General features: G+C 50.5%; 1 protein-coding gene across 5 annotated transcripts in view; it reads right to left on the bottom strand.

Annotated features, from left to right (window-relative positions):
• Window positions 1-10,165, bottom strand: part of ZDHHC9 (zinc finger DHHC-type containing 9) — a 43,872-nt gene extending 33,707 nt beyond the window's left edge. Inside the window, exons 1-4 of one of the 5 annotated variants that reach the window (XM_026653378.2) lie at window positions 9,719-10,165; window positions 8,268-8,491; window positions 7,647-7,797; window positions 5,464-5,729 (exon numbers count right to left, since the gene is read on the bottom strand). In XM_026653378.2, the coding sequence (XP_026509163.1) occupies window positions 5,464-5,630 (167 nt within the window). In that variant the 5' untranslated portion in view covers window positions 5,631-5,729; window positions 7,647-7,797; window positions 8,268-8,491; window positions 9,719-10,165. Of the gene's footprint in view, window positions 1-5,463; window positions 5,730-7,646; window positions 7,798-8,267; window positions 8,492-8,937; window positions 9,286-9,718 lie in introns of those variants that run through there. The other 4 variants (XM_029911949.1, XM_029911948.1, XM_026653380.2 and 1 more) reach the window with 4 other exon arrangements.
• Between the last annotated feature and the right edge of the window lie 5,155 nt (window positions 10,166-15,320).

Raw genomic sequence — 15,320 nt, 5'->3', positions numbered from 1 at the left:
ACCACGATGGTAGCTGCATTTGTAGAGTGCAAGGGGGTGGCTTTGGGATACTAGGTCACGTAGTCAAGGATGACCAGAATGTGCCGATACCCCCACAGCATTCTTTTTCAGGGGTCCCATGAAGTTCATCCCTATTATCTCAAAAGGGTCCTCAACTAAGGGGTGCTTTGGAAGAATGGCTAATTGGCATGAGGCACAGTAGTCAGACATCTCTGCATACACTGGGCCAGTAGATGTGGACCACTACCCAACTGATGGTTTTTTCCCCTCCCCAAGCGTCCTGCAAAGGGAATTGAATGGGCTAGTTGTAAGACTTCCTGTCTTTAACTCCCAGGGCTAGGAGTTGAGTTCTTACCTCCCATCTGCCCATTTCATTCAAGGCTGTAAATCCATTCATCCCTGACCTTGAAGTACAGCCACTGTGGATCTATCACCACTCCATTCATCACAGCCCAACTTAGCATCTGATCAGCTCACTGCTCTTGGACAAAACTGGTGTTTTGGACTAGAACGTTAGCCTCCTGAGACTCGGGGAGTTGAAGGTCCCCTGATTTGGCTGGAAGTCCCCTCACTAGAGTCCTCTTCCTCCGCTATCCCCACCAGTTTTGATGGTTCCAAAAATGCTTCTGTCTGTGAAAGTGAGCTGTTCCATCAGGTAGCCAGCCAGTCAGCCACCCTATTCTTTCAGGATGTCGCCAAACCAACTAATTGGTCCCTCACTAGGATCTGGCTATACCCCAATTCCACCAGCCCAGTAACTGCCTTCCCATCAATCCATATTGGTTCGAACAGGTTGGCAGGGGCCCTTTTCTGCATCTGGATTTCTGCCCTCCAGACTGGACTATAGCTACAGTTGATAAAGGGGCAATCTCAGTGTAGTTGTCCTGGTTGTGCACATGAAAAGCAGACCCCAGGGACTAGACAAGAGGTATATCCCAAGTTGTGGGTAAGGCTTTTCCCAATGGGGTGGCCCCTTTTTGATGTCCAGGTGCCCCCAATCTTGATCTGCCCATACAGGTTTGGCCCAAGTTGCACTAGCTTCTTGGGCACCTCCATCCAAGACTTCACTCCTTTACCTATACCCCTCACAGCCCTTGAGGTAAGCCTGGAGTGCCATACTGGAGGGTTATTGCACCTTGGCTGTCCTTCAGTTCAGACTGCACTGGACCTCGGTCTTCTGGCTGGTTATCTGCCTGCATTCCTGGAGGGCTATCAGCAGACATAGTTCTTAATTGTGTTAGCTAACACGGTAATTAATGAGGTAAAATCCTAGTGAAAATAAGGTAGTTTATAGTTTTATTTTACCTCAAGTTAGTTAACTCCTTTTTTCCCCCCCCCTAATGAAGACAATGCCCCAGTGTTTCCCTAGGCTTTGGCCTCCCTCTGTAACTACAGGAATTGCCAGACTAGAGAGCCATTGAAGCCAGTATCCTATCTCTGAGAAAGGCTATTAACAGATCCTCCAGAGGTAGCTTCAAGGAACCTACACATGCAATAAAAGAAAGAAAGAAAGAAAGAAAGAAAGAAAGGATGGACAACTCCAATGGTCGTAAAGAAAAAAATTCAGCACCCAGATCATGAGAGACCAAGACCAACAATGGAGCGTTCAACAGAAATTGTCAACAGCTACAGTATGTCCCTCAGAAAGAACAATCAACAGAGCAAACTCTACAGAACAAGAAGTCTCAAGGACTCGAAACCTACCACTGCCAGTTGTTGCAACTAATGGACAGACCGATGACTAAGTTGTTATGCATTCAGGTAATGCAATTAGAAAACCAGTACAATTCAGAGACACTTAACAGACTGATCCATACTGAACTTCAAAGATAGTGCAATAGTGCAAATTTTGTAAAATGGTAGGAATGTAGAACTTAAAGGGGGAAATGTAATGGAATGTTAAGACACATTATATTGTTCTGACAGAAGGTGGCCATGTGTGTAACACCTTATTAAGCTTGCCTCAGCCATACCTCACAGAACATTGAAGGACCTTAGTGTCTCTCTCTGGGAAGGAAGCTCTGTGGCCAGCCCATAGCTGGTACAGAAGCCTGACCTGCTAGTAGCAGCCCTGCAACCTACCGTGTACAAAAAATACATGACAGTTATCAAGATCAGCCTCTGAAGCAGGAAAGTTTGTATTCCTTATACATTTTCCCTAATGTAACTGGGAATATTCTCAATCTATGACAGCAAAATTAATAGAAGAATTTGACTAAATGTTTGGCCTCAATGAGTTCCACAGGCTAACAATGTATTGTATAAAAATCTACATCCTTAACAGCTTTTAAATTACTGCCTATCAATTACGTGGGCTGTCCTTTTATTTCTATATTATGAAAAAGGATAAATACAAGTGCACAATTTACCTTCTCTATCCTATTCATGCGTTTGTATAAGTCTCATTTCCCCTTTTATTTCTCTCTCCTTTATTAAACTGCTCTCTTTGTTCAGAAGGATTCCCATGCCACCCATCTCTGGACCCCAATTTCTGAATCTATTACAATGCCATATCACTCAAAGGGATGGCCACCAATACTATTTTCAGGATCTCAATCTATTCCTTTCAACCTAACATTGCCTTTTTCGTCATCCCTACATGGTGAATGGAGATTTTCACAGAGCTGTCTGCAATGACAATCAGGTCATTGCCTGAGGAGTTGCCGTGAACACTTACATTGCTTCAGCACAATTTCTAAAGGACACTTTGGGTAGCCCAAATGCCAGTCTCCTGTGTCATTCCAGAGAGAACATTCGGGTCCTCAGAGTAGAAGAATGCAAAGAATTTTTGCAAACGGGGGTGATCTGTCCCCAAGTCATTTGACCAGAGACGCAGCAAGACAGCAGCATTTGGGATTTAACCCATCTTTTTTTTTTTTTGATTGGGACGACAAAGACACTAAAAGAGGGAAGTGTTGAAAACATTAACCCACAAGTCAGAGGCATTAATCAGAGCCAAGCTGAGGGGTTCTGGTTCTGCCCAGGGACAGCCTGCACAGGACAAAGTTCACAAGGCACTGCTGGCTCAAAAACTACATCTGACACTTCCCCATTCCATGGTGTCAAGTATCAGGGGGTAGCCGTGTTAGTCTGTATCTACAAAAACAACAAGGAGTCTGGTGGCACCTTAAAGACTAACAGATTTATTTGGGCATAAGCTTTCCACCAGACTCCTTGTTGTTTTCCCCATTCCAGGCATTCCAAAGGCTTGTTTACCTCCCAACTAACGTGTGACCATACAAATGCTTCGGCTGAATTAAATGCGCATTCAAAACATACACACCCCTCATTAGTGTGGGTCTGGTCAGGAGATACTAGAAAAACCACTTCTGCCCATGACATTCATCCCCTCTCTTCAAAACAATCAGCTGTAACAGATGGAATTTTCTTCAGAAGCTATGGCATTAAGAGAGAAACTCCGAACTACTGCAGAAAGAGAAAGACGTCCCAGCATCTCCCCAGAGCACAGGAAAGTTTAACACTGCTAGACTGCCCTGAGGCACCCCCCCCCCCCCCACACCCACACCAGAGAGCAGGGCAGACAGCCCTTGAGAGGTGTGTCTCATGGATTCTCTTGACAGGGATGGATTGAAGGGAGCCCTCCAGAGGCCTCTGTTCACCTGAGTGTGTAGAGGGGAGGTAATTACACATCTTACACATTTAAAAGTCAAACGCAAGCTTGGTTCAATCGGCCTCAATACACCATCACCAATAATAGTGACTGCCTGCAGAGTGTGCGAGGCAGAGTAACATGGCTTGCTCTTCCACTGCTGGCCAGACTCTGCAGGGATCCATCATAATAAGCACTTACACAACAGCAGCACTTTATACACATTCATTCATCCTCACAACACCTTGCAAGGCAGGAAGTCTTAGCCCATTTTACAGGGGAGGAAATGAATAAAGAGAGGTAAGTATCATTGCCTAGGGACACAGGCTGAGTCAGTGACAGAGCCAAGATTAGAACTCAGAAGTCCGGATTCTCAAGGTCATGCTTACATTACACTCATTGTACAGAAACAGACAGTGTCAACGAAGCAGAGAAGCCAGTTTCACATAGGTTGACTAGATAGCAAATGTGAAAAATCAGGACGGGGGTGCAGGGTAATAGGCGCCTATATAAGACAAAGCCCCGAATATCAGAACTGTCCTGATTTTGTAGGGATAGTTCTGATATCTGGTCACCCTAGTTTCACAGGTCCAAGCTTGTCTATGACCTGACAGTCCCTTCACTGCTACTGCTAAGACACATGAGACCTGGCAAATCTCTCTATAGGATGTTCCAGAAAGGCCATTCAACACTCAAGGGGTTTCAGCCATATCCTTTATCTAGAGGAGCAAGCCAGGTTCAGGTTAAGTTTTGAGGAAGAAGTCAAGAAAAGATACCTAACTGGGTGACATGTCTAGAAGGCCAGTGAATGAGCAAGCCATAAATGCCTGGGTTACCAGAGCGGAAATTTTGTTTGCCAAACACTGTACATCATCTGCAGCAAACAAGCAGGTTTTAGAAGTGGCAATGGTGATTGTTTGCAGAAAATGATCTCAAGAGAGGTCCCCTTCCTCTGCTTTCTAAAGCATGCACTGGCCCATCAGCTCAGAGACATCTGTAAAGCCCATCATGTTAGCCAGAGTATCATTCAGGACAATCAGATACCTACCAGCATCACAAATACTCTGAAGGAGGCAAGGCTCAGCAGAGCTGGTCCCCCAGAAAGCAGCTGTAAATGAGCCCTCAAGAGACAGCGGAGAGTTGTAATAATCTTGAGACAATCACAAGCCATTCACAAACTGAGCCCTCTTCCATTAAGTCTCCTTCCCCGATGCAGGCCACATAGATCAACTAACTTTCACTCCATTCACAGTAACCATGACACAGTACACCACACTGGCCAATGAGGTGGCACCTCCAGCAACCCTCTTCACACCAGACTGGACTGCCAGCACACTCCCATCTTGGGAGAGGAGAGAGAAATGCAATGACAACGAATCAAGTTACACTGGTTTAACTAAGACATTTTTAAACCAGCAAAACTTTTGTGCCTATACTAATCGTAAGAGTACCACCACAGTAATACAGTGTCATGCACGACCAAAGACACAACCCTGATGAGCCCAAAACCTCACATACTTACTGGTTCTAGCTTTCCAATAAATGGTCTCATGTCACAAATTGAGACTCCCTAAGAGATTTCTAGCTTTCAGAAAGGATTGAGCAGAATCCAGCAGGTTCCCTGCAAAAATTGTATTTTAATCTAGTGAGCTACACCAAAAATCCCAATATACTAGCTAGCCCTAATAAGAACCTGAGGCTGGCAGGAAATTCCTTCTTTCCTTAACCCAAATCCGAACCCACAAGCCCCTAGGATAGGGGGCAAATTCCTTCCCTCGCCCTCAAATTATGGCAATCAGTTCAGCCCCATAAACCCCTCCAAAAGCAGGGATCTCAGCCCACCATGAACTCACTCAAAAGCAAAGAAGAGGGCACAGGTGCCAAGAATTAAGAAGAGCGTCAGGTAGAAGATGCCCTTCTGCCGGGCCATCATGATGCGACCATCGCAACAGAAGGTGTTCCTGCCTGGCAGCTTCTCCCATTTCCGCATCGCCTTCTTCCTCACCACCATCACCGACATGACTGCTCCTTCACAGGGCGTAGGGCAACCAACCGAAGTCCAGCTTCTGCTCCACCCTCATTGAAAAACACAGCATCATCAAGAGTCCAGCCACGGCCACTAAAGAGATGAGAGACAAGGACATCACCATGGGCTTGGATGTTATGCAGCAGTGCCCTCCAACAGCACATGGATCAAGGGAGCTGCTCAATTTACAATTAGAGGCACAACATTCTTCCCACCACCTCAAATCCAGCTCCTCCACACACAACCAGCTCTCACAGTTTGAGTCATTCTATGCAGGATATCTGCAGCTGACAGAAATTGTCAGCCTTGCCTAATGGGGAGAGGACAGCCTTTGTAGCTCCGGAGTTCCGCCTTTATATCCACCCTCATGAGGTCATGGCACACAGCATATCTTTGTAGACAAATCTTAATATCTTGCACTTTGTCTAGGTACTTATATTGCCCCATCACTAAAATACACATGCATCACACAAACGTTAGTGAAGTTATATCCAACATCCCTGGGAGGTAGGGATGTATTATCCCCATTTTGCAAACAGGGAACTGAGTCACAGACTAATTAAGTGACTTGCCCATGGACATGCAGGAAATTTGTGACAGAGCCAGGAATAGAACCCAGGTCTCCCAAGTCCAAGTCCAAGTCCCATGCCCCTAGACATCAAACCATCCCTTCTCGCTTCCCTCTTTCAGCCATGGAGCTCACATTACTTAAAGATCATACACATAGGCAGTTGCAGAGGTTGGATTAGAACCCAGGTCTCCTGACTCCCACCTTCTGGACCTTAGATAACAGACCACACTACTTACACTTTACAGTCTGGGGTGGGGTTTCCTGGTAACGTGGGTCCATTATGGCCCCTCTAAGATGACTCAGACCCTGTACCCCCATGCAACATGTTAGACCTAAATTATGTGTTGCATGAATCATGTGGATTCATGCAGCAAAGACCCTCCCCAAGTTCTCTTCCCATCACAACTATCCTCAACTGGCTAAAAATGCAGGGTGCATAGAGGAAATAAAGACAGGTGTGCGCCACATACCTAAAGCTACTTTAGTCACAAAGATTTACACACTGAACACATAAGGGGTGGAACTGTGGGATTTTCTTTGATCTATCCATTCTTCCCTCATCTACTGCTTTTCTAATTCTCTGCCAACCACAGCACCCCTGCCACTGCAGACCTCCTGAAGTTTGCAGGAGAGGAGCCTCACACCCAACTTTCTTAGGAACATAGCCTCTTGGTTTGCAAGGCACATTGGTGTTGCACCCTGGACACTTTGGGACAGATTCAAATAAATGTAGAACTGAGGTTTATAGTTAATTCAATATGAAAATACAATCAGTATAGCATCCTCCTCCTGTTTCTTAAAAATATATTATATTACTGTTTTACATCACCATCAAGTTTTTAGTTTGCAGCATTATTTTGATATTACCAATAAAAAAACTGCTTTGTAAAAGATGTTTGGGGGATGCCTTTAGCATGTGGGAGAAGATGCAGCCCTTCATTCCCTGCCTCCTGTGAGAAAGGTCTGAAGGGAGTAACTCTGAGGAGTTGGAACTTCTAGTTTCGCATCTCAGTAATAAGCAGTTTCTGTACTAGACTCTTCCCTACCCAAATATCTTTCACTGCAGTGGACATTCTGGCTAAGTACATTAAGTGGCAGAGAAATAGTTAACAATGTTTACATTTAAGCTGCCATTAGGTTTCAGATCCATCCCCCACCCAGATAAGGGAAGGGAGCACTTCACACACTCATCTTGGGTGGAGAATTTGTTTTTAAATGAAAGCTAAAGATATGGAGCACAATTATAAAGCCATTTGTGTAGCTACATTACACACGGACTCTGACACATGCAGATCCTGGATTTGCACAAAGCCCCTTCAGCAGAGACAAACAGAGAAAGGGAATAAACAAAAACAGCAAAACAAAAACGCCAGATTTGGTGGGTGAGACAACAGAGATAGGAACTATTGTCTTCCCCAGCTCACGAGGAGACAACCCACCATACCACACAGGGCTCTCTGGACTTTTCTTCTGCACAGCCAGACAGGGCAGTACAGAGGCATCTATAGATACCGCACGCCAGGCAAGCTGGATCCAAAGGAGAGCAGGGAGAGTGGCAGCACACACCTCGGCCCCTGCAGAGCCCTTCACCTGAGGAAAGGAGCACAATGGTTGGGGAGCGGAGAGTGGGGGTGGGAGCTAAATGCCTGCTCCACTGGAACGGGGAACTCCAGGCCTCACTCTAATGGCCTCTAAGAACTGAGCCAAGGACTCCAGGGATTGGAGCTATGCTGCACCCCAGGCAAGGCTGCTCCGTCTAAGGAGCCAGGAGCCAAATCACAACCCCCAGATTCAGCCAGCCACACACACACACACGCACGCACACACCCACACAACTGGGTACACTTGGCTGTGACAACTCTCCCCTCACCCCAACCGTGACCCGCCGCCGCCTCTCCTCTCCCCTCCCCTCCAGAGCCGTAACCCCCGGAGCTGTAACCCCCACCCGCCTCTCCCCCAATCCGCTCCCCCCTGAGCTGTGACACCTCCTCAGGCACCAGGAGCCGCTCTGCCTCGCACCCCACCCCGCTGCCATCCTTTCGGCCCCAGAGTCTCCTCACCTGGCGGCCGGTCACGCTGCCGGCTCCGCAGGCCGAGCCGAGCCAGGCCGCTCGCTCCCTCCGGCGTTCGGACTCGGGAGGGGCCACCCAGATGAGGTGGGGCGCGGCAGCGGCTACCATTGGCCCGGCTCGACCTGACGCTCCGCCCCAACACCTGGAACACATTCCTATTGGCTGAGACGTATGTCACTCTCACCTCCACCCCGATCCTACATCACTGGGTCCTAGAGAGAGAAATGACCAGAGACAGGGGTGCGGCTCAGGGGCTACGAGATGAGGGGCCCGTGGGCGCGGCCTAAGGGATGGGGGAGCCCAGGATAGGGGTCCGGGGGTGCGACCCAGGGACTAGGAAATGGAGGGCATGGCCCAGGGCCCGCAGCCCAGGCGGTGCAGCACACGGGTGGGGCCACGGGCCCAGGGATGGGGGGCATGGGGCTGGGGGCACGGGGCCAGAGCATAGCCTAGGGGCTAGGGGGCACAGCCTAGGGGAGGGGGGTGCACAGGCCCAGGCAGCATAGGGGCTGGGGGGTAGGGGCCTGGGTATAGGGGCAAGTGGATGGGGGGCAGGAGTCTGGGGGTAGGGCACAGGGTCTACGGACTGTGGGAGGCCTGAGGGGCAGAGATCTTGGTCTGCATCTTCAAGGTGCCCAAGAGCCTGGGCCCAAGTTACCTAACACGCCCCCAAAGCTCTGGGCTGAGCACCATGCCTCAGGCCCCATGCAGTTCAGAGCCGTCAACTCAGGGGTCTGCAGGGAACCCCCATCTGATTGGCTGCCTGTTTTCATCAGGCAGGGCAATGGGGAAAGGCAGCCTATCAGAGCTGCTGCCCAGGCTGACGGACAGTCCATTCCCCCAGCAGTTGTAGCAGGCAGTTCCCAGCCCTTTCTGTTTCCTCCCGCTTTCCCCATCCCTGAGGGGTGGGGATGCTGCTATTCTGTCCCTTCACCAGAGTGCTCAGGGCCTGGCCACTGAGGCTCTACACAACCCAGCTCCCCTGGGATGGCTGATGTACCCATTAGGGTGACCAGACAGCAAATGTGAAAAATCGGGACGGGGTGGGGGGTAATAGGCGCCTATATAAGAAAAAGACCCAAAAATCGGGACTGTCCCTACAAAATCGGGACTTCTGGTCACCCTAGTCCCCATCCTCCCATGTGCCCCTGCCCAATATGCTGCCCCCTTTCCCATCTCCCTCCCTTTAGGTGTGGCTGCCACCCTGCCCCTCATCAAACCCCCGGATTCCAGCTATGTCTTACCCCAGGAATCTTCTGGTGGAGCCAGTGGGCTCCTCTCTCCCATCCCACTGTCTTCAGCAAACAGTAAGATTGGAAAGGCTAAGATATGGGACCCCCACCCTCTGTGGAAAGGACCAAACACCAAGACCACCCTCCTGTACAAGACTGGCATGGGGGCAAGGATTCCACTACCCAGCTGGAGCCATACCCTGGTACCTGTGAAAACTTGGCCATAGGGCCTGCAGCTTGGTGACCATCATGAAAAGGGTGCTGCCAAGCAGTCCTTCCCCAGCACATTCAGGACATCCTTCAGTAAGCCTGAGTGACACAAACGAAAAAAGAAGGCCCCCTTTCCCCTTTTTGCTTCAGAATTGTCCCCAGTGCCACAAAGAATGTCATAGATCTGAGCTAGCTTATCCGCAAATCAGACAGAAATAAAACCTCACTCTGAGCTGCACTCAACTGCTCATCACTTGGCACAGGTCACTGGTCCAGATTTTTCAGGAAATTAAGTAACCTTTGTTCTCTGCAAGATGAAATATTGCAGTTCATTCTTCTTACAGCTTCCTTGGGAGAAAACTCAGAAGCTGCAACTAGTGCCAAATGGCCACATAGGGTTAAAATGAGCGAGATGGCCATGAGCACACAACTCCTGGGCTCTTTCCTCTGGCTTCCCATCTAGTTCCAGGTGCAGCTCCAGGAGCTGATAATTATCTAGAAGCCCAAAATGGTTTTCTGAGACCCTGCTACCTCGGAGACTGCCTCACTCTGTGCATTAATTCCACTCAGCTCATAGACTTTAAGGCCAGAAGGAACCATCATGATCATAGAGTCTGACCTCCTGCACAGAACCTCACCCAACCACTCCCATAATAACCCCCTAACCCTGGTTGAGTTACTTTGAAGTCCTCAGATCATGATTTAAAGACTTCAAGTTACAGAGAATCCACCATTTACTCTAGTTCAAATCAGCAATTGACCCCTGCCTCATGCTGTAGAGGAAGACACAAACCCCAGGGTCTCTGCCAATCTGACCTGGGGGAAAATTCCTTCATGACTCCAAATATGGCGATCAGTTAGACCCTGAGCATGTGGGCAAGACCCTGCAGCCAGCCACCTGGGAAAGAATTCTCTGTAGTAACTCAGAGCCCTCCCCATCTAGTATCCCATCAGCAGCTATTGGAGATCTTTGCTACTACCTGTTGCAGATCAGCTGGCTACACACCATTGTAGGCAGTCTAGTCATACCAATCCCTCCATAAACGTATCACGCTCAGTCCTGAAGGCAATTAGGGTATTGTCCCCACTGCTCCCCAGGTGCAATGCTCTTGACGTTGTGCCCCAGCTAGATGTCATGGGGTGGGCAGCAGAGCATTCTTTGTGGCAGCTCCTCAAGTGTGGGATTCTGATCTGCTAGGATCCACTTTGGCAGATTTTTCAAATGTGATGAGAAGTATTTGTTCCCTTTGAGATTGTCATAAATTCAGTCTGTACCCACAGTATCCCTACCTTCTGGCTAGGGGGAGGTTTAGCACTGAGGTTAGCTTCAGGGTGGAGGGAATGGTAAGCTTTAGAGTAGGGTTAGCAATAGCTGGTAGGGGACATGGGCGAGGGTTAGTTTAGGAAATTAGAGTCAGGTGAAGGGGAGTGTCGGGGTTACTGTCAGAGTTAGAGTTATGGGATAGAGTTAAATTAAATTTACGGTTAGATTTAAGCCTAGGGCAAGGTTGACAGGATGAGAGTTAGGCTACAGTTTAGGGTTAGCATCAAGGGTACAGTGAGGATTAGAATTAGCATCAATATTTAGAGTTAGGGCAATTGGCGAGGCAAGAGGCAACAGGTGGGTCATGGGCTGCTGTACAGAGCTTCTGGACTCGGTCAGGACAGAGAGCCACTGGGCTCAGGACTAACCCAAATGAACTTTGCTGTAACTTCCTGCTTTCTGAGCTAACAAAGAATTTTCTGCGCTGTGTTCCAAACAACTCACAAACCCTTTTGTTTTTACAATACTGGCTGAGAGTCGCTGCTGACTGAGGAAGGGGGTTGCATTGCTCCCCTTTGGGGGTGTGTAGTAGGGTGAGCTGGGGCTCTACCCTCCGAGATGGAGGGGTGCCACACCGGCTCACTGAATTGCAGACAGTCTCGCCTCAGGTCCTTGTACGCAAGGGCGGAGCGGCTCACAGTTCAGGAGCTCAGGCACTTAGGTAGGGGCTGAGCGCCAGCTAACCGTCCAAGCAGGCCCAGGCCCTGGGTCAGGGCGGGGCACAAACAGTCACAGCTCAAGCCCTTTTGGGGCAGGGGTTGAGCAGACAAGCAGTTAAAGGGGCCCAGGCCCTGGGTCAGGGCAGGGCACGAACAGTCACAGCTCAAGCCCTTTTGGGGCAGGGGTTGAGCAGACAAGCAGTTTAATCAGGCCCAGGTTCCTACCTGAGCGTTGGGTGAGGGGGAAGCCTGCCACCCGTGAGTGAGGGTGGCAGGGGGGAACGCAGGCCCACCCACTCCACTGTGTCCCAGCCCGGGGCCCTAGCAGCGATTGCTGTCGCTGCCGGTCAGTGGGGTATCCTGACCGAAACACACTGCCATCGGCTCACAGGCCTCTGCAGCCTGACCTGGGTCGGCTACCCCTGGGCTACTTCCGTGTTCCCCCTCGGGGCTTACCTCGGCGGCAGTGCCGGGTTCAGGCCAGTCCAGCAGCATCGGCTCCTCGGGTGCGGGGCTTAGGGGCCGGTCCGGCAGCTCTTCCCCAGGATAGCTGGCACGGGGCAGACTTGACTCCTCCTCGGGGCAGCTGGTCTGGGGCAAGCTGGGCCAGTCCTCCTCAGGATAGGTGGCACGGGGCAGGCTGGGCCAGTCCTCCGCGGGGTGACGGGTCCGGGGCAGGCTGAGCCAGTCCTCCTCGGGGTACCTGGCGAGAGAGAGGCTTGACCGGCACGGGGCGTTAGCAGGCAGCTCGCGGCCTGCGGCTGTCTCCCAAGCGGGAGCTCGGCCCGGGACATCTGCTCTCTCCGGCGGTCTGGCTCTTACTGAGCTTTGCTGGCGGGCTTTTATACTTCCGGGTCAGGGCCGTGACCTTGGAGGGGCGGGCCCCGGACCCGGTAGCTCCGCCCACGCTGGGAGTGGAGGAAGCTCGGCCCTGTCGGAGATGGAGGGGTGCCACACCGGCTCACTATAGGGTGTGCAAGGCTTTCCCAGGTGTCCTATTCAGATGGACTCACTGCGGCGAGCTCCTAGCATGAAACAAGGATGCTGAAGACTCTGAGGTTGTTCCCAGGAGGTGTTGAAGTCAAGGAGACTTGTCCCATTGAGAGTGAACTCTGAGGGGGTTGTCACGCTGAAGAGGTTCCTGCCAGGGATTACCTCTATGCCAGCTTCACTGTTGGCTATGGTGTCAATGTTGTATTGTGATCAGTGGAATTGCTGTTGGAGGGCTAGGATTCCCTGGAAACAGGGCCGGCTCCAGGCACCAGCCCAGCAAGCAGGTGCTTGGGGCAGCCAAGGGGAAGGGGCGGCACATCGGGCTGTTCAGTGGCAATTCGGCGGCAGGTTCCTCTCCGAGGGAAGCACCTGCCGCCAAATTCCCACCGAAGAAGAAAGCGGCGCGGTGGAGCTGCTGCTGGATTACCGCCGATCACGATTGCGATCGCTTCCCCCCCCCCCCCCCCCGCCCGCCGCTTGGGGCGGCAAAAACCCTGGAGCCAGTCCTGCCTGGAAAGACTGTTATTGAGGGGCACCCGTGGAACAGGGAACATGGGGAGTTAGGCTGGGAGCAGCTCAGCCACATGAACAGAGCAAAAAGAACGAGGAGTACTTGTGGCACCTTAGAGACTAACACATTTATTTGGGCATAAGCTTTTGTGGGCTAAAACCCAAATGCCCAAATAAATGTTAGTCTCTAAGGTGCAACAAGTACTCCTCGTTCTTTTTGCTGATACAGACTAACATGGCTACCACTCTGAAACACGAACAGAGCAGTGCATTGGCAGTTATCCCTTGTGTACTTCCCTGTTACCCTCAAAAGCAAAGTGATCCTGGAATGACTTCCTGTTCCTTGTCCTTTCTTGTTAATGTGGGCAAACACAAAATTGCTATGTGGATTGTTAGCTAGTTTTAATCTGCTGCTTCTAAAAGTGGGGGAAGGAAGAAAAACAGAGTAAAAATAGAGCTGCACAGAGAAACAAATGCAGAACATTGTTAATCCTAATATCATTGGCCAGGGTGCTTCTGTGACATCACGCTTTAGGCTTGAGAGTGTGTCTACCAGCTGGGAATGAATACACAACTCTCCTCCTTGATAGAAAGTTGCCAGTCGTGTGATAACTGCCAGCAGAAAGAGATCCTGTTACTACATAGGCTGCCCACCCAGCCATGGGAAAAGATGGTAGTGGACTCATTTACCTTCAGTGGAAAGTAGTATTTGATTACAGTGTACTACTAATGAAATTTCTGGGAAGTCGATGGCTTGCCTGATACAAGAAGCAAGTCAGTGACTGGCATCCCAGAAATTTTGGCAGTCCAGACACTATATTCGCTGACAACAGACTCCAATTTGCCTCAGAACAATTCAAGGAAATTGCAAGTAAATGGGAGTTTGACCCCTATACCTCTTCCCCAGCTTACCTACAGAGTAATGGTAAAGTGAAATCGCTGTGAAAACTGCTGAGAGACTGTTACACAAGACTGTTTTTTCTGGTTCAGACCCCTTGTCAGTATTTTTGGCACATGGGAATCCCGCATCATAGGCGTGCTAAGCAGTGCAGTGCAGGCAGTGATGGGATGAAGGACCAAAACCCTGCTACCAATGAGGAGAGACCTATTGCTGCCAGAAGGACAGAGAAGTTGCCAACAGTCACATAAAGCAGGCACTAGAGTACAACAGGTCAGCCAAGTACATGTGGGCCCTGGAGACATGCTCTTCTCGAGAATCCAGCCATTATAGAGACACCGGAAGGAGTGGACTAAAGGAGAGGTGAGGGGCACAGTAGCACCCAGGTCATACATGGTGACTATGCAAGAGGGACAAAAGTGAGCCGAAGGAATCAGAAGGCACTTACGAGCCAGCAAACAGCACCCAGAAAACCTATAGAGATCATCACTGGGCAGAGAGATGGCTTCTGAATGGTTCTCTAATCTCACAGGAGGAAGGAGACTCCACAGCAATAGTTTGCTAGACTCGGAGACAGAGAGACAGAGATGAGTCACTCCTGGTGTGGTCGCCTGTTGAGGAAACCAAACTATCTCAAAGACTACGTAACCAGCTGAGTTGGTGGGAAAGAGAAGACTCCAATTTGGTTATTTGCTAGCAACTTCTGACTTGAGAGACATGGGGTAGGGGTCTGGGCAGGGCCGGCTCTAGGCACCAGCAAAACAAGCTGGTGCTTGGGGCGGCACATTTCTAGGGGCGGCATTCTGGCGCCGGCCATGCCACCCCTAAAAATGTGCCCCGGCCGCCCTAGCTCACCTCCGCTGCTGCCGCTCGCGCGCTGCTGCTCCCCCTCCCTCCCAGGCTTGAGAGCCTGGGAGGGAGGGGGAGATCCCGAGTGGCCGCAGCGCGCGAAACAGCTGATTCGCACACCGCTGCTCCCCCTCCCTCCCAGGTTTGAGAGCCTGGGAGGGAGAGGGAGACCCCAAGTGGCCGCGGCGCGCTGCTTCTCCCCCTCCCTTCCTCCCTCCTAGGCTTGAGAGCCTGGGGGGAGGAGGCAGGGCTGGGGATTTGGGGAAGGGGTGGAGTTGAGGTGAGGCCGGGGGTGGGGTAAGAAAAAAACAGGGGGGCGGCCAAAATTGTTTTTGCTTGGGGCAGCAAAAATCCTAGAGCCGGCCC

Source organism: Terrapene carolina, unplaced genomic scaffold (genome assembly GCF_002925995.2).
Source record: "Terrapene carolina triunguis isolate 2854851 unplaced genomic scaffold, T_m_triunguis-2.0 Scaffold137, whole genome shotgun sequence".
Taxonomy (NCBI): domain Eukaryota; kingdom Metazoa; phylum Chordata; order Testudines; family Emydidae; genus Terrapene; species Terrapene triunguis.
This window is presented reverse-complemented; position numbering and strand designations above follow the sequence as displayed.